Source organism: Gambusia affinis, linkage group LG23 (assembly GCF_019740435.1).
Source record: "Gambusia affinis linkage group LG23, SWU_Gaff_1.0, whole genome shotgun sequence".
In the NCBI taxonomy this organism is placed as follows: domain Eukaryota; kingdom Metazoa; phylum Chordata; class Actinopteri; order Cyprinodontiformes; family Poeciliidae; genus Gambusia; species Gambusia affinis.
In genome coordinates, this window is record NC_057890.1 from 8,895,349 (window position 1) to 8,921,322 (window position 25,974).

The 25,974-nt window shown below is 38.4% G+C and overlaps 1 protein-coding gene across 8 annotated transcripts in view; it reads left to right on the top strand.

Annotated features, from left to right (window-relative positions):
- The window catches only part of tfec (transcription factor EC), a 43,989-nt gene that overhangs the window by 10,033 nt on the left and 7,982 nt on the right, over window positions 1–25,974 (top strand). For 2 of the 8 annotated variants that reach the window (XM_044108874.1, XM_044108877.1), the window contains exons 1-2: window positions 21,136–21,518; window positions 25,524–25,778. In XM_044108874.1, coding sequence (XP_043964809.1) covers window positions 21,285–21,518; window positions 25,524–25,778 — 489 coding nt within the window. In that variant the 5' untranslated portion in view covers window positions 21,136–21,284. Of the gene's footprint in view, window positions 1–21,135; window positions 21,519–21,539; window positions 25,058–25,523; window positions 25,779–25,974 lie in introns of those variants that run through there. The other 6 variants (XM_044108879.1, XM_044108881.1, XM_044108880.1 and 3 more) reach the window with 5 other exon arrangements.

The window sequence follows — 25,974 nt, forward strand, 5'->3', positions numbered from 1 at the left end:
GTCAACGTTGCTTTGGTGTCTGTTTGTGGGCATGCAGAAACGTTTGTGGGTGTTTTTGGGATTTGACATCAGCCTGAAGGAGCTGATGTCCTTATAGGAAGAGGAGTTGAATTGATTTCATAGTTCTTGGGTTTATTGGACTGAAAGGCCTATGTTGGTTTAATTTAATCACCTGGACAATTTCGTGAAGGTGTCCAACTTCCATGATTGACGGCATAAAGAAAAGAGATAAAGATTTTGGAGTTATTAATGCCTGCATCAGTTGACTGAAAGATTATGATTGTTGAACATCATAAGGTAGTGCTGAACACTTCAGCCTTTGACAGATGTACACCTTTGTTGTTTCAGTCAATGTCATGCCCAAAAGAAGGTTGGACCATTAGACCAGTTGGGTCTAATCCGTCATTTGCAATTTGAAAATCAACAATTTGAACTTATTTTTATTGCATGGAAAGTTGGCTGTGTAAGTCCAGTAAGTAAGAGGTCTCCTAGATTTAGTTTGGTTTTTCAGGCATCATAATGTCTTGTGCTTCATAAGGTCCAACATTATGATTGCATGGATAGCAACCACAGTCATACCCATTACTGATGGTTAGATTTAGGGAGTTATATAAATTAAGGACAACATTGTCAGATTTAACCTCTCAGTGCTAATTTTACATGTATGGCCAAACACACCGTTTAAAGTTTGACATGTCATCACTAGAAACTCTTTTTCATTAGCAGCTATTGTTGAAACAAACTGTAAAAGCTGGACTACAGCAATGGCAAAAATAATGTAAGATTGGAATCATGCCGTGACAAAACTGTGGAAAAACAAACAGTCAAGAGTTACCAATTGAAGTTATGAAAAAGGGAAAGGAATAGAAGAATACACAAGAATGGCTAATTTTGACTACAGAAAGGTATTAGGGCAACGTGGACACTGGGAGGCCACACTGGACATGGTTGACATGGACCACCCATCAGGCTTGGCTGAATGCCTAGACTGGCTTCTATTAACCAGCTAAACACAGAGCCTACATCAAGGCATAAACAGACAAAAATCCTGTGTGACAATACTGGTGTATGACCAAAATATTCTAAGTGTATTACAACAACAAAGCGAAACATTTTAGATCATAGTTTTTGTTTTTTTTAGGTTTTCCCACACCTTTAACGACTTTAGTGTTTTGTGAATGCTAAAGCTCTGCAAAGTTCCACAGACAAAAATCCTCTCCAAAAAGTTATCCTTAGATCATGACCTGTCTGAAACCCTTTAGATCAGCTGCACAACAAACCGGAGCAGACAGACAGGAGGTAAAACAAAGTAGGCAGAAAATTACAAGGTATGATGCAACAATGTGAGACAATCTGATTAAGCCTTTTCAGGTAAACTCTAAAATAGAGGTTCAGTCCGCTCTTTCATAAAGGTTGAGGTCATGGCATGTTGGCTGTGTTGCGAGCCTAATCTCAACAAAGACTACAAGACTCGTCTTCATCTGAGTGACCGCGAGTTGACCCACAAAAGGTCAATGCCAACTAAGTTAGTTCTTCACAGACTGTTGCATTCAAGCATAATCATCATTAGGATTGTGAAGGAAGTTTCCCTGGGAACTGGTTAGTGATAGGCCTGTCACAATAAACAATAAATCAATTAATTGCATGATAAATTATAGCACTTGATCATTTCTATTTGCATAATTTATCGTTTTCCTTTTCTACCAAAAACTGGATGACAAAATTCTTCAGTCTGGTGTTTTGGTCTCTTTTTGAAGGACAATTTTGTTTACAGAAACTTCATAATTCATTTTTTTGTTTTCCTGTTGTTTTTGTTTGTTTATTTTGGATATTTTAAGTGTTTTCCAGTTACAGTGTTAAATGTTAGACGCTCATTAGTATTTAAAATGTATTAATCAATTGCCTGTGTGTTCTTGCGCCATTATGTCATTGCCATTATATTGCTTAAAAATGGTCTCAAAACAGCAATATTATCATTTATCGCAACAATTTCTGGGACAACTTATTGTCCAACAAAATTTGTTATCCTGACAGGACTCGTTACAGATTCACAAGGTGCAATTTGTAAAATAAACATACTTTTTAAGGATTCTTAAATGTATGTATGTTCCTCAGTTGACTAATTACTATTAAACCATAAACATATCACATGCTGGGTAACAAGTGATAGTTTAGAGCAGGGGCGTCAAACTCATTTTCATTTTGGGCCATAAAATCTGAATGTTTTTAAATGGTTAGTTGTGCCAGAATGTATTGATAAAACCGATTCAACCGTTAAGGTATGAATAAATAGCTGTTTGTTTCAGTTTTCAGTAAGTGTTTCTCAAAATCAACACTTACTTCTTTTCACATTGATCAGTCCATCTAGGATTTTGTGATTTTTTTAGTGTGTTTTTTTCTTTTTTGCAATCAAAATCACAGATTTTGTGCTGCTAATTTTGAAATATTTGTAAGGAATTTTCTGATATTTGTGCTACTGTATGATATCAAACGTGACTTTTCACTGATGGCCGCATTGGTCATGGACTATAACTTGACATCAAGTAAAGCTGAGGCAGCAGTCGCTTAAAGTTTTGTAAAGTTTTTGGTCAATTTTGAGGAAAAATCTGAAAAAAAATGTGGGAATCTGTGAATTTTGAACTGAGTGAGTTTTTCAGACTTGTTGAAAAACTGGAGGGAATTATTCATCTAATCTGGAGTCTAGAGAGCCACAGAAAACGCAATGGCGGGCCACATTTGGCCCACGGGCCTCGAGTTTGACACAAGTGGTTCAAAACACACATAACGATCCTTTGTGAACAAGGACCTCTAATTCGCCATCACAAAGTGGAGACTGCTTCAATAACCGTTTCAAAAATGCGATTTCTTTTTTAAATGATGAATTTCCTGATCGCATCTGTGTTAAAAAAAGAGAAACAGCGGCTGTATTTGACTCCCTTTGACCTCTTTTTGCAGCTTTGCTAACATTAGCTAATGAAATTAGCTAATCAAATGAGGCATCACTTTTATAATTCTGTTTTCTACATGACCTGTGATAATCCTCATATGAAGAACAAGTGCTTGCTTCTCTGTTAGTCTTTTGTCAACCATATGTAACAACTACACTCAGGTAATGTACTTTAACTTTCTAGCATGCAGAAGTCATTAACACAGCAAAGGGAAACTTTGTTTTCTTCTATTTATTTTGTAGTGTTTCAAACTCACTAATGAACTAAATTAAATTTCATACTCCACAACAAACATAGACCTCAGATATTTGTGTCATATTTTTGTGCTATAAAACTTGGAAAATCAGGTAATAAAAAGATTAGATCAAATCAAGTAAAGTTGTAAAAGAAAAAAAACATTATTGACTTCAAATTTTATAATAGAATGGAATATTTGTGTGGAAAACAAAATGAAGGCGCTCACTCTGTTTATTTACCCTCAAAGTTCTTGCACCAACACAATCTGATAATCTCATGTTATCAAAGTCACTAATAGGATTAGACACAATAAACCCCCTAAATACCTCACATTCAAGTTTTAAGTGTTAGACATTTCTCCTGGCTAACTACACACTCATGCACGTGTACGCACACACACGCACACACACACACACACACCCACACGCACACGCACGCACACCTACACACTCACACACACACACACACACCAACACCTGTCCAGCATACCCCTGTCCTCTACCTAAACCAATTGTTCTTGCTACAGCTCAGATCAAGAGATCAGGACCAGAACTTAGACTATTTCTGGCTAAAACATATCATAATCCTTCGAGGTGGCACAATTGGGGTGGGGTGGGGGTTGTTGGGGTTCGGGGGAATTCAAGCCCACCAAGAAAGCTATTCACAGCTTTCAGAGACATGAAGAGACCTCCGGGTAAGACATTCTGAAGTGCTGGTATGGGAACGGGTGGGACACCTCTGGGAAGAACAGCGATTAGACAAGAAAAGCTATCAACTATAACTCCCGTACTTCATTACTTGGGGCAGCAGATTTTAAAACATTGAATAATGTGTTTCTGATGCCAATGTTAATAATAAATATAAATATGTATATATATATTACAAATGTGCTTGGGCTGGTATGAGATTCTCATAGAATTTTTCTGCTCTTTATAGAATAATACAAGTATTACAAGGTAACAGAAGATGGTTGATTAGTCAGGCTGTCTGTAAAAGGTACCAAGCCAATAGTTGGTTGCTAAACAGACATGCTACTCATCTCTTACTAGCTTTTGTCATGGTTTGTAGTTGTGAAGGACCCAAACTTGGACAGGAAGTAGACTTGACTGAATTTTAACATGAGATCAACAGAATGAAGATAGAAGAAGAGCTACAGAAGCATAAAGCAGAAACATTAGACAAAGATACATAGAAGAATCACATAGATTAGACTAATATAATAGAATAGAATAGAAATACCCATCGATATCTAATATATCAAGTGACATTAGTTTTGCTATATCAGGGTTGTTTTTTATTTGCCTGTTTAGTATATTATGTATATTATTGATGTTGATGTTACTGCCACCCGGTGCTCGAAACAGGAATATTAGCTTATTCTGTTGAAAATTTTGCTGATTGAGTGTATGTTTTTTTTTTTTTTTGAAAAGAATGAAATAAATAATATCCTGAAGTAGTTTTGTTGAGGCCTTGAAAGGAGATTTGTAAAATGCGTTTAATAGAGCAGATTTTCAAAACGTGAAATTCGGTGAATCCATGTAAACCTGAAAACAGGAAAAAATTGAGACGTCTACAAAAGTATTTTGAAACTTCACAAATGTGTTGGAAAGGGCAAAGACTTTCCATGATGCTACACAGTGTCAAGAAAGTTACCCTACTGTCAATTTTGGAAAATATGTAGCCATTTTCTTTTTCTTAGAATTTTGTTGTTGTTGTTGTTCGTGAGACAAACAGTGTTTTATACATTTCATATCTCGTATTAACAATATAGTATGACACAAATAAGTTATAGCCTCTGTTTTGTAGAGGTGCATAGAATATAAAGATAATATTTAAAAATGATTTTATAATCGACTTTAGCTTCATAAAGGGTTATACTGTGTGCATGCAGGTGACAGATGCAAAAATGTTTTATTTAGCAAGAAGTCTGTGTCAAAGAGGACAGGGCCTTGACTGAAGCAAATTCACTTAAAACAGCCCTTCATCCAGTCAACTTTGGGCCCGCACATACTCTGTAACCTTTATGAGATTAATGCAATGGATTGAGCCGATGTCTGCCAAAATTCCATTCCTATTTAAACCTGCAGGCCCATACCAGCAGCCTAATCCTATTAGACCCAATTGAGTGAAGTCGACAGTCTTTTTCAGTTAAACCAAGTTCATGCACTAATAGGATTCAAAAGGGGGCAAAAGAGGTACTATGTGTGGAGAGTAGTGGAATTACTACAGGCAGTGTGCATCAGGGAGCTAGTAAAGAGGACTGGGCTAAATGTTTGTACTGACACAAGTGTCCTGCTGTGTTTGGGACACATGTTTAAGAGAAATGGAGAGGAACTGCTGCAGGACTCAGGGAAGGTGTACTTAAGACTTAACCACGATTGCAAACATCACTATTATCGTCAAAAACAGTATTTCTGGGGTACTTTTGTGCTTTTCCCATGTTCCCTGCATTAACTAATTTTAAGATGAAATGTGAAAAGAACTCTAAGGGGAAATAAAAAGCCTTGTTAAATTGCAACAGGAAACAAAAAATGGTTCAAAATTTGATACAGAAATTGACCTGAATTTATCCGCAGGACTAACTTCTTTCAATATTGCACTTCATTAATGCACTACCAGTAACTATTGAGCCTTAATTTTAAAATGATTTTTTTTTTCTTCTTTGAGTTTTAGCTGTAGGTTAAAAACAAAAACAAAACAACATTAAATAGTGGCTTTATTTTTCAAATGACAATACTATAGAATATTTTAGGTCTCAACCAAGCAAAAGAAAATAATATATGCTGGGCAATCAATCTATCTGCTCACATAGTCATATTCCACTAAGATGCTTAAAGATGACACTCATTAGCTTGACAAGTGAAGGTTTAAAACAGTATGGTTTAAAAAATGTACAGGTGCTGTGCCTTTGGTTTCCACTCCATAACAGTCCATATCATTCATTAAATTAGTCTTTGTGAATGAAGATCTTTTTTTCAGCCAGCTAACAAGGCTATTAAGATAAAAATACTTTGCTTTGTAACTAAAGTATTCACTTTATGTAATGAATAATTAACTTTTTTTGCATGAGCAAAAAATGTTGCATTTGATTTTTGTTACAATACACTGACGAGTTGAAAAAAAACAAAACAAACACAAGCAATGTGTTTTTATGGGATCTAACTACCTGCTGACAAGTAACCATCATTTAATCTGTTTTAAAGTAAATAACACATGAAAACCATGAAAAAACAAAACAAAACAAAAAAAAATCAGTCCTACACTGAAAAGTAATTATTTTTAAAGATTAGATCCAGATTTATTTATTTATTTATTCATTTTTAGTTCTGCGGTTATTTAAAGACAGGGAATGAAGAAATATCCAAAACAATGGCCACACAATTTAGTTATAAGAAACTTCCTCTTACTTATTATGGGACAAACAAAAACACTAAACTGACACTTTCAGTTTCATCTCTGCCATACTGACTTTAAATCAAGCAAAAACATCCCATCAAGAAAGCAAAGAAATGATCAACATTGAAAAGTCCCCGAGCCAAGTCGCTCCTTAGGATTTATAAAGCTTATCAGTTCGTTCAATTTCTTTGACTTGTTTGCTTCTGTTTTGTTAATGCTCCCCCCCTCCCCAGATCCCCACTTCCCTCTGTCTCCATTAAAAGCCAAGATGAGGAACCATGATAGGCAAAACTTCACACGCAACAAATTAAGGAGGTCAGAAGAGGACACCTTGCTTAGGCAGTGGTGTCTGCAACAGAGAAATGGCCTGGGGATCTTTCCTTTCAGGGCTGACCGTAGCCAGAGGTGCTGCGTGGGACTCCCTTTGAAGAAAGCACATCCAAAGAGACTGGAGACACAAGGCTGGCACGGGCTTTCAGTGGTCGGCATTTCTTGAAGAACAAAAGCAGGCGATAAAGAATCACGAGGACCTAGGACTTGGCAATTAACAAGGATGCCATACTTTAACTAGTAGCACTATGTTAAAATTAACCATTTTTATGCAAGACAGCTCTAATATCATTCTCATTTTAGGGCTTCATCTTTCGCTTTAACGTTAGACAAAATAAAGTAATTTCACCCTTCAAATGACAATTTTGAAACTTAAAAAATACAATTTTATTTCATTGCACTGCCAGCATGTCAACCAAGTTATCCTACTACACTGTGAGATACGTGTTATACATATAATTACTGTGTATTCAGACTTTGTCAAAATGAAACATTTTGCTTGTGAATACAATAATTTAGATCTAGTTCCAAACATGACAAGTTTGAACTAGATCTAAATTATTGTATTTGAATCCCAAAAGGAAACAAAACATATGAACTCAAAGTTCATCTGAATCAGAAGCTAAATAGTGGTGTGTTACTTATTTCCAAACGTCTTACATTTGCTTGTCTCTTCTGATTTTTGTTTTGTTTTTGCAACATAATTCGCCTCTAAAGAAAAAATTATGCCTCAAGAATCCTGGTGAAATTACTCTGCTCACATGCAGAATTTGTAAAATCAAGAAAAATCAGATCAGGCTCCCGTAACTCAATCACAGTAACTTTATCTGCACACAACACACGTGATTTTTGTTGGAAAAATCACCACTTGTTGCAAGCCATCCCTTTGGTTTGTCTTCATCAGGGTTTATTTTCACTACTGCTCTTATCAGTGGACCTATGAAAAGGCCTGAGTGAATCATATCAACCAATTAATACCCAGGGAGAAGAAGAAAGCCTCCTTTTGTTAAACGGACGAGTTGATATTTTGGGAAAAATCAGCAAGTTCCCTTTCTCTGCCAAATCCTAAAGATGACAAGTGAATATCCACCAAGTCAAACTGGAGGAGTAAAATGGCTGAAAAGCCTAAAAACTTGACAGAACAACCAATAATAATGTAATAAACGGCTGGAGATCAACCTGACAAGACCTTGACTCGCCACCTGAAAAGCTGGAACACACAAATACAATAACATATTTGTGAGTGTGCGCTAGAAACTGAGCTGTACACTGAGCTGAAACGACGGGAAGGAGGGGGAAAAGAAGAATGCAATCATATAACAGAGAGAAGGAGGAGGGTAAGAGGAAAAAAAATCAAAGAATTGGAATAATTGGCATAATTCAAGGTGGCTGGGCACAGTCGGGGGGAGTGTCAGCATTTGGGCGAATCTTTTGCCATCCTCAAAGAGAGACGCTCTGCACAATTATCCACACGAACTCTGACCCTGCTCAGAATAATTAATGAATAACAGAGGGGATAAAGACAAAAGGCACAGAGCAGTCTGCCTGAGTGGTGAGCGAGGGTAATACATCAAAGAATGCTGTTAATTGGCCCTGTGGCTTTCATTCCTTGCCCTATTTCTTTCAATTCATTGACTCAAAATAATGGGTTCAGGTTCATTATCAACAGGTCGTAAGCCCCCGGGAGTGCCAAAATTCAACAGGAGAGTCAGAGGTGTGTGTGAGCAAAGGGTGCCAGCCCATGTGTACAAAATGTGTGTGAAATAGCGTATCTTTTGCCGGCTTGGCCCCCCCTACCCAAGATCCAAAAGCCCAGACAGCAGCGATTCCACCCGGGGAAAACTAACAGTCGTGCAACTGTGCTGTGAGGAGAGCAACGGGCCGTGATTTTGTTTTTCCTTCTTTCCCGATTTATTTGTCTGCCGCACGAGAGCCGAGAAGTGCGTGTCACCTTTTCGGGAGTTTGCCGGTCACGCGAGAGCTGCGGCGGCCGCCGCCAAGATGCTGGAGTACACCTGGTATGGACAGGTGAGTGGAAGCGGCTGCACACCTTTACCTGCGGCTATCGGAGTGAAAAGCAGTCAGTCTCCTGACCTGTCTGTGAATTTACTGCCGAACAATCAGACGGTCAAATGATGACGCGGCGGCGTACCGCGACAGATTGGTGCATCTATGGCGATCATCAAACCAGGATCGCCGTGTTAAAATCATGAGCCGTGCAAAACAAAATCGAATCGATATCATGGATTATCGCTTGACATTTCTGTTGCTTCTTAATCAAATTTGCAAACAATTGTCCTGCTTGTATTGCTGTGACCATTTGGTTGTTTATGGCATAAGGGCGATTGCATCAGATAATTCTGAAGGAAGCTTCATAACTTGATTATATGTTGCAAAAAAAAAAAAAGAAAGAAAATATTAGTGGCTGAAAATGTGAATTTGATTGACTTCAATCCTTTTCTTTAATAATTTATTCATAAACTTTACAAATACTGGCATGAATCAAAAATGAAACAAATCGCATTACTTGTTTTGGGATTCGGAAGGAATAGTTAACCACATTTAGTGGTTAACTATGAGTTATTCATTGTTCATTAAGTCCATGTCACAAGTGTAATTTAAAAAAAAAAAATGTCTTGATCTGTTTGAGAACCTGAGCAAAAATACGCCCACTCGCACAATGAGATAAAACATGAAAGAGTGCAGAAAAAGTGGAGAGAGCTAACTCAATCACTGTAACTCTGTCTGCCCGCAACACGTGATTCTGGCAGAACAGACATTTCATCTTATTACACACCAAAGCAGTTCAGCCACATCCTCCTTGCTGACTCCACTGCAGTCATCTCTGTGTTATTAATCCTCTCATTTCTGCACCAAACATTTCCCATACTTGTGAGAACCACTTCAGCTAAAACATTTCTTTTTAAATACTCCTATTAATGGGACATTTTTGGCCTCAGGATTGCGAGGGTGTTGTCTATCATTAGCATTAGCTTTGACAGGTGGCTTAGCAACGGAACATTTCCATAAGAGAGACGCCATGCGCATGACAAGACACGAACAGGAAGAGAGGGAAGAAGTTGGAAGGAAGTGAGATGGAAGGAGAAGTAAATTAACCAGGAAAATTGAATATCTGCTGTAGCAGTTGTGCAAGTCCTGCTTCTAAGTTTAGTAAAGATCTTTGTACTGATCTCAAGTTACATCCAAAGTAAATTCTCATGACTATTTCGATTTCTGAGCCTTGCTACAATGCACCAATGGAAACGTTCCACATTCTGTCAACGGCAAATGTTAGCGTCTTTTGTTGGGATCTTGTGTGATAAACAAATGCAGACTGGTGAATAACTTTTGAAGTGAAAGGACAATTACATATATGATTTTTAAAGTTTTTCATCTGATATCTTATTATTATGCTCGGTGTGAAGTTGTTAAACTTTTACTATGATGGCTTCATATGTTTGGAACCAGATGTGGCCTGTTGTGCCATTCATTTTCTACATTCTTACTCATTTCTCCCCTATTGTAGAGAAAACATGCTGCTGCTGGTAAATCTACCCATCATTCTATTTGCTAAAGATATTAGGACAGGAGTGTTAACAAAAATGTTACTTTATGGGAGTTGCAGTAATTCATGGCTTAGGTGGAAAATCTGTCAGTTTCTTTTAAAGAGACCAAACCTGATTATGCAAGTAATTTACAGTCTGACAGAAGAACATGGTAGTGGCAGCAACAAGCTGTGGGGATATTTTCCTTCAGCATGGATGAAAAGATATTGAAGAAAACCTGCTGAAGGCTGTAAAACACTGAGGACTGCAGCGTGACGACAACCTTGAACATACAGCCAGAGCTACATGGAGCGGTTTATTTCTCTGGAAAGTGAAGATCTGAATCTTTAAGAGTTTTTGGCAGGAGTTTAAAACCTTGCCGAGTTTGAGCTATGTTGGAAAAAACAAAATTTCTATATGTGTAATTGATGAGGACGTACCTCTAAAATGCTTTATTTAAAACATGGGTGAATAAAAATGCAGAATTTATTTGATGTTTAAAAGAAAATAAATTCAAATAACAAGTACACATTTTACTTAAACTTCACAATTACATGGTGCTTTGTGTTGGTCTATCTATCACACAAAATCCCAATAACTATAGAAGTTTATGGCTGTGAACTGAGAAAATGCTGGATAGTTAAAAGGGTGTGAAAACCTCTGCAGGTTACTGTGCATCTGCTTGAACATGTTTTACTAAATAAAGTTTCATCAACATTATAAACATTCTGAACTTATCTGATGCCAAAAGTAACTTTCCATGGGCACATTATGTTCTGCCTATCTGTGGGTACAGTGACATAAAAGTGATCAGGAGTTCATACATTATTTATTAATCGTATTTCATGGTCACTTTCCATTTTTCATCGCGATCTGTCATTGTGGAAATTTCACAGAAAGGTGTTTAAGCTTATAGATCAGAAAGTTATGCAAAACAGACTACAAAAGGGGCAATAGCGAGAGCAAAATCATGTACGGAGATGATTATTCTGTAGAGAGCATGATGCGAATACACAAGTATTTACTGTTTTTTTTTAAAATTATTATTATTTTAACTGCTTTGGCCTTTTCATTTTCCATAAAACTGTTGTTGTAGGTGCTGAAAATCTCCCCACGCGTTTTCTTTGCCAAGTTGCAGCGCCGACTACAGGCGTGGCGTAGTTCCTACTGCGTTTCTGCATGCTTTCTCTGCTTTCCTGTGAAAGAAGAGATTTCTAGGAACAGAATGAAAAACCTTCCACAAACAAGTCAAAAGATATTTTCAAGCAGAGAGTGCATTTAAGCTATTTTCTATGGGGAACATTTTGTTGTTTCAATATCCTTATACTTTATGACATAACGCAACTAGCGGTGAAGGTATCAACGATACCATCTTGGGTACTATACTTAAAATCTTTGCAGAAGGGAAATAAAACATTTTTTTTATATATTAGAAGCTGTTCAGATGGATTAAGGAGAGTTTTTTTATTTTTTTTTACTAAAGTATACTTTCTGGCAACCCATGGATTTTACTTAAAGTTTTGGTTTATGATTTAAATATTTTGTAGATGTGTGTTTTGCTTTGTCATCTATAGAGATTGCAGCAGTCATGGAGTTAAGTGCTTCAGTGTGTGTTTCTCGCTCTCGGCACCGCACAGACAGGACCTCTGGATGATCGCGGTTAATTTGATGCTTCCTTTGTTAAGTAATCCTATTGAAATGTTTGAGAAGAATTTCACACTGACGACAATTAATGTAGTTCAGGTCACAGAATGTATCTGTGATTTTACAGAAATATCACTTGACCTGCTGATGTTTTGATGCTCATCTGACTACGTGACTGAGGCTGTGCTCTTACATGCATGTACAGCAGATAAATGAGATGCTAGCGATTAGAGCACAATGTAACGCCACAAATTAACTCAAGCACAGCTCATATGAAAACAAGAAATTCTCAATGCCCCACATTTCCTTTTTGTATTAATTTCATGTGTAACAGTAAACTCTGCACCATGAGTTAGCTATGCTAAACTATATCAAGAAATGCTTTTTATTCAGACGCGGGTATTTTGATTAGCTGGACACTACACGGTTTTTTAAAGGAAAGTTACTAAAGTAAAAAAATAGACAAATTAAAAATTTAAAATAAATCAGAAGATTTTGGAGATTTTGGGATGGGATCTGTGAGAATGACAACTTCATTTGACTTCCTCCAGGACATTTTGGAGTGACCTGAAGAGAAGAAGCTCAAATACACGGCAGGTCAAATGATGTTTAATTTTCATTAGACTGGTGGCAAATAGTTTAAATGCACGCAGAAGTTTGAGAACAGGAAAGGACTCATGGCCTTTGTAACACTTGGAACAGGCAGATGCTGAATTATGGAAGAAACAAATTGAACTCAGGCGCAGCAAATTACTCAATTTAGGAAGTACTAGCAAGGAGCTTGATAAAGAAATGGTAACTGGCAAAACCAATGGTGATCAAATGATTATAATCAAATAGGAACAGGAAAATAAACAAGAGAATTTAAAAAAGCGAAGCCCTCGATTTACCAGTCGATCTACGTTCCCACCCTCGTTTATGTACATGGGCTTTGGGTTATGACCGAAAGAACGAGATCACGGATACAAGCGGCCGAAATGGGTTTTTTCCGTAGGGTGGCTGGGCTCTCCTTTAGAGATAGGGTGAGAAGCTCAGTCATCCGGGAGGGACTCAGAGTAGAGCCGCTGCTCCTTCACGTCGAGGAGCCAGTTGAGGTGTTCCGGGCATGTCCCACCGGGAGGAGGCCCCGGGGAAGACCCAGGACACGCTGGAGGGACTATGTCTCCCGGCTGGCCTGGGAACACCTTGGGATTCCTCCGGAGGAGATGCGGGAAGTGGCTGGGGAGAGGGAAGTCTGGGCCCCCCTTCTGAAGCTGCCACTCCTGTGACCGGACCCCGGATAAAGCGCAAGAAAATGGATGGATGGCATAAAAAAAAAATAGACTCATGTAGTAAATAAAAGAGGGAATATTGGCATGCTCTGAGTTTTGTGGCCTCTGTGTAGGTATCCATTACCTCTGGGGAACATTCGTGAAAATCAGATCACGTATGACGGGAAAGATGCTGCAGAAAGAGGCGTTTGCCTTTCAAACATCCTGAGCTTTTGTTTTTCCCCTTTGATTAAAATAAACAATTTTTCTTTTCGCGTTGTTTGAGACAATTGATTACTTACATTCCAAGTACCCAGAGATTCTGTCTCAGTATGGACTGCTAAGTACATGCCGAAACGTTTGACTGTTACCAGAACTCCAGCTTTGGTCATAACTTTCTATATAGTTGGGTCAACATGCAGTGAAGTATCTGATCTGAGCTGGATGCTGCTGGTTGCATTTTTCCCCTTTCTTGTTCTTCTTCCTCACATGCTGGGAAATGAAGGACCCGGCACTCCTCCCCTGCATCTCAGCGGCTCGCTCGTTCAAATGGAAGGGGCACAAAGATAGCCAGACGAGTCGGACAAATAGATCTTTGTCCTCAGCACAAACCATATATTATTAGCTCGGGTAAGGTCAGGGTTGATTTAATTTTCTGCTTAGTTCTTATTAAACAGCTATTGCATTATTTAATTTCCAACAGTCAAGTTAAGGAAAATGAGAAGGGTTGGGGTGAGGGGCGGGTGGGAGCAGAGGAGGTTACTAATCATTATATGTCCACTGAAAGCTTTTGAACAGATCTCTGCAAAACTGAGCGACCGATGCACTTCATACTGGTCAGAGACAGTACGGTCTTCACTACGGTTCCATGTTAGACTTCCAATGGTGTGAGGAGCTACTGTGAAGAGCTCTCTTCAGCAGACATTCATGGTCATTTTGGTAGGAGAGCAAACATGACTGTCAGATATGCTCGTCAGTTTGTTGTTGTTGTTTTTTTTTTGTTGTTTTTTTTACAAACCACTGATTTTCTTGGACTTACACATTTAACCATTTCTTAGATTTACAGAAAATGATCTAAAACAGAGAAAATATCAAGCGAGAGGTTTTCTATACGATAATGCTGTGATGTGGTGTCGGAGGAGATTTGGGCATAAGCATGAAAGCACAGATCCACCCTGACCTCTGTCAGTGGTCCAGGCATGTGGTGGGGATGTAATGGCATGAGGGGGTCCTTCGCTAGCAACCTGTGTATTGTCGCCTGTTTCTTTGAACCGATCTCCCGTTGGTTACTACAAACAGAAGAATGCACCATGACACAAAAACTCCAGTTGTTGGAAGCAGGGTTTCTTGAGCATGACATTGAGTTCAATGTACTCAAATGCTCTTCCTTCTCAGTCACCAGATTTCAATTCAAGCAGTTTTGAGATGTAGTGGGAGAAAAGATTTGTGTCGCCGATGCGCCCGCCCCACCCCGCAAACAAATTTGAAGCAACTTTGTGACACTCTCACGCTAATGTGGACTGAATCATTGAGGAATGTTTCTGACACAATGTGGAATGTATGCTAACAAGAATTCACCCAATTCTAAGGCCAAAATGAGGTACAACTCAGGACTACCAAGTTGTCTAAGAGGTCGGTGAGTGTTGTCAGTATGTTCATACACATTTAACTTCTCTCCAGGGGTCCTCTCTTTGTTCAAACACTGCAAAAACTGTGTCAAAGATAGTTTTGTGTGTTTTGTTCGTATTTTATGCTTTTGCTTCCCACCCTAGAAGTGAGTATTGCAGCATTTTTCTTGCAGTTTTTTAATGTAGTTTGAATGGCCACATTTCCTTTAACAGAGGTACAAATCTATATGTCTATAGTACTGTCGTCAGGGCCTTGGCTACTCTGAATTTTTTTTTGGAGAGTCTCTAATTCATGTTTATTATCGATTTTTTTGTCCTGATCATTACCTTTAACATCTTCTTCCCGTTTTACAGATAATTGTTCACGTATCCATGCATAGTTTTACTACAGCTACAAATGTTAGGCCTCAGGCAATCAAATAAAATCTTGCATATCAGAAGATTACCAGAATTCAAATGTTTTTCATCTAACTGCTGCAATTGAGACGCTAACCACAAAAGAAAGAATACAATCTAACAATAGATATGAAGGCCTCGCATTTTGAACTACCAAACTGGACTACAAAACAAACCATTGTTTGTAGAATTAGGGTTTTCAAGTCTGATACCATCAAAGGTCATAAGTATTAAGTGTCTAAATCTGCATGATGTTACATCAGGCCTAAGTTTTTATACCAAGTACTAAACACTAAATAGATCTGTCCAGTAACTGGGTTAAAACACTCTTTTCTAGTAATCAGTGTTTTTTCCTACAATCATTTTTATAATCATCAGGTTGATTGAATAAACTAATTCTAAACTTTGTTTTTCAGAGAAATGTCAAACAGTTCGACTGTTCATTCAACTGCGTGCTAACCTTTCCTGCAGAGAGAGAGAGACACTTACACATTGGTTTCATTCATAAGTTTTAGATGCTATTTGTACTTAAAGATATATAAAATAACAGAAATAAAAGATCAGCAAGGCAATACTTTCAAGCCTTTACCCTCTTCTGAAACATTGTAAAAGGTTTCTTTATCCTCGGCTTTACGAGTCCCTTTGCTTGCTGGGCCGTAACTGTCTCGCAATCGATCATGTGCATAATTTTAATAAGACTCAATTGAAAAAGTGATAGTTGGAGTTCTCTGTGGCTCCTTTTCACTGTCTGCCAAAGAGAGAGATTAAAGATAGTCCTTAGAGCAGCTTCTTGGCATCTTTTGGAGAAGCGATCCTAAACACTGGTCTATCCTGTTTCAATTCACTGGACAGTGAGGGTCAAGGATGCCATTCTTATTCCTGAACTACTAGAAATGGATTTCTGTATAATTTCTGTTAGATTTTGTGGTTTTGGCACTCTAACATTTTCTCAAAGACATTTTAAACGAGTTAAATGTCGCAAAGACACAAAAGAGGGTTAAAGTTTCTGGTTTGTAAGCTATCCCCAATGTGAACACAATAGAGTGTGGTGGAGGTAAGGCTTTATAAACTGTAAACGTTTCTTTGGAAGTTAAGAAACTAGTCCTCTTCAATTAAACTGCAATTTTAATATCACACTAATTCACAACAGATTTTACCTCGAGAAACTCTGATAGAAGAAAAACCCCATCCAGTTCATCTAATTGTCTAGAATCCAATTTGCTCCATATAGAAATGATGAAATCATTCCAAGTCCTTCCATTGCACTTCAGTCAGTCGATATACAGCAGATCTTTTAGCAGGCAGTATAAAACAGTCCAAATAATTTTTTTTACAGTAGCCTGCAGGCAAATTCTGTTGATAAAGTAGCAACTGATAAGCAGTTGTCCATTCAGAGACTATAGTTTTTGAATAGACAAAGACTCCAACAATGTCTTTGAATAGACTGTAGGTCTATTCAAAGACCGTAGTCTTTGAATAGATAACTACTTAATTATTTAACCGCAAAATTAAATAATTAACTTTGCAGTAATCCATCATTCTGAGCAAGCATGTGGTGGCAGTGGACAGAACCCACTCCAAGCTAAATATACTGAGTGCTGTTACTGTCCAGTGGTTTGAAAGGAAACGATTGGGTCACAAGGAAAAAAAACAAAAAACACTTTCTATAGAATTGAAGTAAAAAAAAAAAGAACAGGAAGCGTGCATAAAGTTAATAGTAGCAGAAGCACAGTCAGTAGTGCTAACTATGAAAGACATACAGCTGAACTCTGAAGCAAGTTGTCAGGTGTACTACCTGTGAAATTGGAAAAAAGAACAAATCCTCAGCAGCTTATTCAGCTAAACTAAGAGGAGAACTAAAAATACTTTCAATGGGAAAGAAAAACAAAATGCATACAGAGTTAATAGTAGCAACAGCAGCACTAGGTTTACATTGTGTATGAGAAATAAATACAAACACGCGATTATCTTGTAGAACGTCTTTGCCATACTCAATGATTGTAAATCAATTGTTCTGGATGAATTGTGGCTGTGACCATTCAGTGTTATGATACGAGTGTATATAAAAATCTTCATCATAGATGCCAGTTCACAAAGTATATTCTCAAGTAAGAATATTCTTAAAGGCAGATTATTACTGACATGAGAGCACATTAAGTGATGTGGCACAACTTGGCGCAGAAGAACTTGAACTTTACTATGTCTCTATGAAGTGGTGAGCATCCATAAAAACAATGCATGCATGTGTGCAGAAAATATGCAGAGTTTCAGGTGTTCTTGTGAACAAGCTCCTCTTCAGAGCACTGAGAAAGAATAATGTGCTCCAATGGACTTAGCAGCAAAAATCATATTATTCCATTTTGACTAATTGCATCTCCTGTGTACTGACTGAGATGGGTAGAACACACCACATCTGTCTCTTTCTCTTCTCCGTATCCTATCATTTCGAGCGTTCTCTTTTAACTTTATGTGGCAGTCGTCACTGGAACAAAATGCAAGTAACTGAACAAATCTTAGGGTAATCTTTAATTACTGTAAGGTGTAATTAAAGATCGGTTTAGTAAAAATCAATGTACCTTATTGATACCTTTCTTTACTTTTAAAGGGGTGCAACAGGATGTATGCCTGAAGACTTTAGTGGAGATTTTTGTCTGATGAAGGGCATCTGTGTTGATTTTTCCATAGGTACCATTATCTTGATGTGGTCAGTGCTAACCTCTTTCCAGTTATCTGGCAGAGGTCCCCAGAGTTTTATTTAACATGTCCTTGTTATCATGATGCCATGCACTCCAACAAGGTTCCTAAGGCCGTTGGAAGAGAAACATGCCCTTTGGGTCACATATCCTCCACCACTCCTAATGGTGTGCTTTGACAGCTAATCATTCCTTGATTCATTCCAGACCCATCTGAAGCATTTTTTAAAATTATTTTTTCTGTTTTGTCTTAGATTTAAATGATCAAAGAACGGGTCTGCATGTAAATGCTACCAATAGTTTCAATGGACACTCAACTCCAAGATGACAGTAGATTCTCTGCAGAGGTTGTACTGGCTTAAGATCACCCTGGTTTGTCTCAGTTCTATACTTGCTATAAACGAACAAGCTTACATGAGTAGCTATTTGTCCTGCTCAACAATAAACATTTGAATACATTTCAGTCTTGTTGATCCTATCTTGAAGTGTCTAAGAGAAATAGACTCCTGTCACCTAATGGAGCCAAGGGACACAGTCGGAAAGGGCAGCAGCCTTCATTTACATGAATTTGCTGAAAACTGTTAGGTTCCCAAAATGTGTGGCATGACTGAACTGTTAAAATCTTATTTTCTGGAAGACAACCCTGAAAAAATGTACAGAAAAGTTTATTCAAGGTTTATTTCTATATTTTGTGCTTGCAACCATAGAAAACGTGTAAATGTATTTAAGCAACAACTCTTCTTTATCTTTTGTCAAAAGAAATGCTTGAGCCTGACATATTGAAGACTTAAAGTCTTACAGTATGTGTTTTTTTTTCTGCAATAAATGTGTTCAGGAAAGCAAAGGATAAAACATGATCACAACCAAATGAGTGTACCTTTGCTTCACGTCATAGCAAGCCGGCTGAATTTGAATCTTAATTATTTTCACAACAGCACTGAAAACCATTTTCATAGATTCAATATTTCATCAAGGTAACGGGAACACATCGACGTGCACGCCAACACACACAATTCCATGTGTAATCCAGTTAAAACAGCAGTAATATTTAATTTATATGAGGAATCATTAAAAGTGCAGTGGAGCTGTGTCCATTATGCATTCCTTTTCTAGCAGGATAAAACAGCCCTCAGATGTTGGCGCTGCACTTTGAAGTGTTGTCTCAGAAGCAGGCCAGCTCTTACAGGAAGTCCCTGATGTTTAAAACATGCCGAGCAGGGGGACTAACAAAGGTGAGCAACTTGTGGCTGGCCCCCAAGATGGGCCAAAAATGGCCAGCCAGGAATTTGGATAGATCTACCAGACTGTACACAAAGAGGATATCAAATAAACAAAAAAGGTAGACAAATACACACATGGGCAACAGAGAGCGGAAGAACCCCCTCACCCCCCAAAAAAAAAAAAAAAAAAAAAAAACAACAAAAAAACCCAGTACAGCATCTGTAGTGTGCGGGCATCAACAGAGCTGATTTATATGAATCATCAATAATGAAAAGCTGAGCGTGTGTGAAATTAGGGTGAAATAATTTAGACACAGCTGCATAAATAATGCTGAAGTATCTCACTTAGCCAAGCAAAGATGACTAAATATACAGTTGTATCAAGACAGGCATTCTCTATGTAATCAAATCACCCTCTAAAGGCACGCCCAGGACAAACTGCAATTTAACAGCAGAAAAGCGACTTCCTCTTAAAGCACCACAGTTTAGATTCAACTGAGTCATTTTGATTCAATTTGCTCTTATTGCATTCGATGTCCTCAAGTTAATCCTGATGGTTTTATCACGGAGTATCACAAAATATGGAATGCCCAGGCACCATTTGCAGTAATAACTGAAAAAGAAATGCCTTTTAGGTGAGGATATTCCTTTTTGTTAATGGACGCACCCTTGGAAAACAGTAGAGGGGCCAACTAAACAATAATACAGCTCTCGGGTTCTGTTCCTGCTGAAAGGCCACAGTGCAGTCCCATTTTTTTTTGAAACCACAAATCAGAAAAAAATGAGTAGATAGCAGGATTTCTCACATTTTTTCTTCATTAATTAGTAACAATCAATTCTTGCATACTAGAACAGCATAGGACAACACCAAAAAACAATATAATTTAACAGTCATTTAATGCATATGTGTCCTTCTGCACAAATTCATTGTGCAGAAGAACCAAATTGCTGTATCAAATACATATAAACATTTCAAAATAGAAACTTGCCTATTACGAGTTGGCAGGATTGTACAAAAGTATGCAGATGACCGTTCACTAGTCCACATCTTAGGGCATGTTTGCATAAAGAAAGGGACAAAATATAAGGCTGCATGTGTGTTTACAATTTAAATGAAGTTAGACTTATGTAAGATCAGACCATTGTATGGGTCTAAGAAGTCATTAATCACATAAACTAAGATTTAAATATCCCCACTTGTAATTTTTTTCAATTTATGTAGCAGGAAAATATTAGATGAAAAAAGGAGAATTAGAAAGTTTCTCATAAGTCTTCCCATTGAGTCTTGTATGTTTTTTTTAACCAGGGCCTCCCATTTATTTCCATATTATACTTTGATAATGTTGAGCATGCAGATGATCTTGTGCTATTCTTTCCAAAATGAGACTATATAATACCTGAATCACTTCATGGCCAGGAAACTAAGTACTCCACTTGACAAACATTGTTAGAAGTTCCTGCAGGCCTGAAACACTGGGATGCATGTATGACCACAGTTTAAGTAACATCCAGCAAGTCACAAAATAACATAAGGTATTATAAAAAATGTAATGTTTGAATACTTCCATAACTTCCTATCTTTTCAATTGCTGATGTAAAAGAAAACAATTGGAATAAAAAAGAAATTTGTGTTGCTCCCTCATCTTTCCTGGACAGATATGGATTGGCGCAGGTTATTTGACCGTATGCAGATTTCCAAATTGCATTTCTCCTGTTACAACTGTAACTGCTGTGGTTCAATGGCTATCCAAAGGAAGTCGGTGTCATGGAGATAACCAGCGAAAAAGTGCTGAGACGGACTTCATGTTCTGCAGACAGGAAAGCAGAGCTATCCACAAGCAGGAACCCGCATTCTGTCAACTCACTTTACTTTCACACATGCACATTCTTCAACCAGCATGGCTGCAATCAGTACCTTTTTGCCTCAGTAAGGGCTTTTTTGGCCCAAAAACACACAGGCATTCACAGGAAGAGGCTCCTAAATAAACTGATGTGTCATGCCTTCCTTTCCGATATTTCTGCAAAAGCTCAGGAAGGAGGCTGCTGCACCTCTCTGTTTCTTCCTCTTCCAGTCCACATGTGTCTGTGCGAAACAGAGCTGTGGCATTGACGGTTTGCTCCCCTGTACCAATCTCCAGCCTCTCTGGTGGGAGTCGCTGCCTCTTCGGAGAGCCATGAGCCGTTGCTGTGTGGTCCAAGTGATCACCTTGACAGATGTCCAGCTTCTACAGGTAGGGACAAATGACCTAGATTCTGTCCAGGTAGTAAAATCGCCACATCACAAGTTGGTGTGTGGTAGGTTTTGGAATGAATGATCTTCTTTTGATTGACATACATTTGTAGGAAAAAGAAAAAGAAAAACTGAACAGTCACCGTGGAATGAAAATTTTGTGAAGAGTTTCCTTTCCCACTCTTATCTCGCCATGTATTTCACAATCTGGTGTGTGGTCACAGATATTTACTGGTAAAAACGCTCAGCAAAAAAACAGACAGCACGACTGAGGAGGCTTTTTTCTTTTTTGGTCCACTTTCATTCATATTGGATAGGAAGATCACTGAACGGTGCCTAAATGTTTTCTGTAAAATGTCGTGAATCAACCGTGTGGGAGAAATGAATCCAAACCCCTTAACTTGGTTTGTCCACAATTTGTACAGCTAACTAATGTCACCATCACCCATAGTTTCATAAGGTGTTGGATTTTTCTGAAGTGAAAGGAGAACTTGGGCAAGACTGAAACTGGGTTTGGCAAGAGCGTTTCAATAAGTAAAGAGGTTAAAGCGTGACAGTTATAAAACCCTTTTTTAAGTGCAGGAATTCTGAGCGGACTTTGAGAAGTGCCACCTTTCACCTCTAGGTAAATCACACAATGATCACTTGTATGTGTGCTGCAGATGTTGCATAATGTTATTATATTTTACACATCGTGTACTTTTTAACTGTAATTCTGATTTGTAGCTGGTGTCATGTTTGATTGCTTGCATGAATTGATTCAGAACTACTAAAATCAATTCAGACATTTTCTGAGGTGTCCAAATGTCTCCAACACAGAAGAAAATCAAGTGGAAAGATGCATCTGATTTCTTCATGGTTTGCAGGTTTACATGTTAAGCTTAAGCGGCAAAAAAACCAAAACAACAACCACAAAAAAAATAAAAAATAACTCAAAATGAGTCAAACTCTGCTAAAATATATTAAAATTTATTTGCACTGAAATGGTTGCATGCCAGCTGTAATGGAGGTAATGTGTGCAAACGGAAAGTGAACCTGTGACCTCTGTCCTGCCTGTAATTGCAAACACTGCCTCGACTGTTGGAGCAGGTGCTGGTGTCTGTACTCCATACGAGGGAGTAAAACGGAATGGTCTGAAACACCCGCAACAGTCTCCAGATTTGAACCTTGATTGATTAGATTCTTATCTCGTCCCTCTTCCTCTGTGCATTGGCAGGCACTGATCATTTTTCCCTACTATGTCCCAACTTCACACTTGCACAGGCCTGCCATTGTCGCAGACAGCCTTGGTGACTGAACGGCCATTGCTGCTCGAATCTAATCAGATTCTCCCCCTTAAGTGGATAACAAGCGTGTCTCCGGAATGTACAGTAGTGCGAGGGCTGAAGTGAAACCGGGACAATCCGCTGTCACACACAGCAGATGCGGTGTGTGGAGGCTTGGGCGTCTCTCCTGCTATCCGTTGTGGAAGAAAAAAAAGAAAAAAAAAGTTGATTGGCTAACAACTAGCATCTTGTTTGACCGGGAAAAGACATATAAGAGCTCTCAGTTACTACTGACAAGTTGAGTATTGTGATGAGTTTGTTCTTAGTTATGTGAATGGGGGGTGACTGAGGCCAGCAACTCCAGCTGACAAGGGCAATAAATATGTTTGGGTGCATTTAATGTGGAGCTTTTGGATGCTTAAAAATATAAGCAATGCTTTTTTTATTTTTACATCAAAGGATAGTTCAGTAGTTTAAAATGTTATGTCTAGTTTTATGTAGAACAACATTAGTTTGTCTCACTGCATTCAGAGAATTACTAGTAAAAAAGGACCAAAACCAAAACAAACTTCTTTCTTAAAATGACTGCAATCAAAGTCTCTTAGTTTTATGGAAGTCTTTAGCGAGATCGCAGCGATTATTTAAACTAGAAATGAGATTTGGAGCCAGTGCACCACCGATGGTCTTCCAGTATAAAACGGCAAAACATCTGAAGCATTTCCAGTCAGACTTTGCTTCTATATATGAAAAGGCACCTGAAGGCGCGATCAATCTAAGCTGCTGCTAATAATCCAGCATCTGAAAGGCTCAGTCTTATTTTTAAGCTCAACAGAAAATATGAATGAATTTAAAACTCCTTAAAATTACGTAAATACGTAAAAAAATACGTAAACAATTTAGTAATTAAATGACACCTGGTACACATTTCCTGAGTTGGCACTTCTATTACTGTCACTGTCAGAACAAGTGACACTGTCACTGTCACTGTCACTGAAAGTCAAATAAGTGACTTTCTCACTTATTTGACAAGTGAGAAAGTCAAATAACCACATCTCAAAAATGGATTTACTGCTCGTTACGTCATAAACATATCATTTCTAAATAAATGGAGCAGATCATTTTATGAGACTCAAGAATAATAAAAAAAAAAGTTACTCTCGAAAATAAAACATAACTACATTTAATCTTAGTCGTTAGCATTTTAGATACATGCCACAGCTGCGTCAAAGTTATTCCCATCAAAACTAAAACGCTTTTCTCTTATTTCCTTTGTTGGGTGAGGTGCTTTAAACATTTCGCAATGATTTGAGGGACAGACAAAAAAATCTCTTCTTTTTAATATTGGTTTCACTTCCCTGACCAGCCGAGTAGACAGAATGGTCAGAAGGCTCTCCTGCTATGCTAGTGAGGTTTGCTTTCAAACGTTTGTCCTGCTCTGATTGATTCACTTTGGTCGATCATGGAAAAATGTCTCTCTCATCCGAGACGCAGTAAGTGAAATTTGGGCAACAGACCAAATTTCTGTTGGTCACTTTACACTAACTTTGTAGAGTGTCCCTCTGCGTTGCCTACCAAAATACCTTGCCAGCCCATTAACTAATAAAGCAAGTTACCACACTGAGGTTATCTGTGAGAACAAGACAAGTAAGTGAATTAGCCATTTACGGTGAGATTTTCTGCGAGCAGCTCTCGCTTTGCAGCAACGAAGACTTAAAAATAGCTTTACTGCACTTATTTAGTGAGAAACTTTTAAAGATTAACCGTCTACCTTTAAAACCGTGAATGAATGAAAAAGGCTTGCTTTAAATGGCATTAAGAGAAGTTATTTAAAACCATCCACTGGGGAAACAAGAGTCAATTGTGCTGCCACATCCCCTGAAGCAGATAGTAGCAGACTTTGGGAAGTGACCGCCGATTGGTCAGCCAGATAGAAAAAGGGGGCGGTCCAGATGAATTAGCGATAGCTGCTTACAGGCAGACGTCCAGCAGTGATCAAACCCTGAACGATCTAACAGTCTGCCGTTTGAAGTGATTATCATGCTATGCAACATAAAGGCTTACATCCAGCTGTGGGGCTAATTAGTTCACTTAGGGCCCTTTATAAAACACTGCTAGGGGACTGGAAGGGACAGCCAGTCAGTAGTGTGACAGGACAGCAGTAGCAACAGACGTGGATCCCTAAAGCTGACCTACTGGATCACCTGCTTTTCTAAGAATGCCACACTTAAGTGATTGCAGCTACTACAAAATGCGGGACGCAACCAGAGCTTCAAAAGTAAGAATATGAAAGTTTTTTTTTTAAATGTTACTTGATAAAGTTTTGGGAAAATTTTTAAAATAGTTTCTAAAACCCAGTTTACAATCACCTAAGTGACTGTAAATACGGTAACAGTATAGTTTTGAAACTTTGACTCAGGTTGTAGAGGAACAATTAAACAGATCACAAAAGATTTGAGTAAGATATTACTTCACCTAAACCTGACGCATTTTAAAATGTAACCATGATCCTGTAAAGTTGCTGTGAGTAACGCTGGCGAGTCCTGAATGAGTAAGTTTTGCAGCTGTTTCAAAAAATTTACAGTAAACATGTGTTTTAGTCATTCCTTCCAGGAGCAAAAATAGATAAAAAAAAAATGGTGCAAATACTTGCATCTTGATCCAGTACTCCATATAGGTAACAAACTCAACTAATGCATGTTTTGTTTGTTGTCGTTTGTGTGTGTGTGTGTGTGTTTCAACAGGTACAAAGCCACCTGGAAAACTCCAAGTTCCACCTTCATCAAGGCCAAAACCAGCCTGTGAAGCAGTACCTGACACTGGGCTCCAAGCTGGCCTCTTCGACCGGATCCGGCCACACTGTACCGCATCCACACGCCCCTGGCCAGCCGCTGGCCACCGTGCCGATCATGAGGAACGGACACATGCCCGCCGTCAGTGACGGGAGCAGCCCCAACAGCCCCGTCACCCTGCTGACAATGGGCAACCACGAAGGCGAGGTGAGAAGAAAACAGAAACAGAAAAATTATGTGGAATACATGGAACTGAAATTGTGCCTAAAAGTGAAACCAGAACAAAAAGAGAATGTCGGTTTGCATGCTGGTCGGCAGCAAGGTCATAATTTTTAGAGATTTCACAATGTCCCTGAGACGTTTCCTGTCAACGGCCCACATTCCCGGCAAAATACGTGGCTGC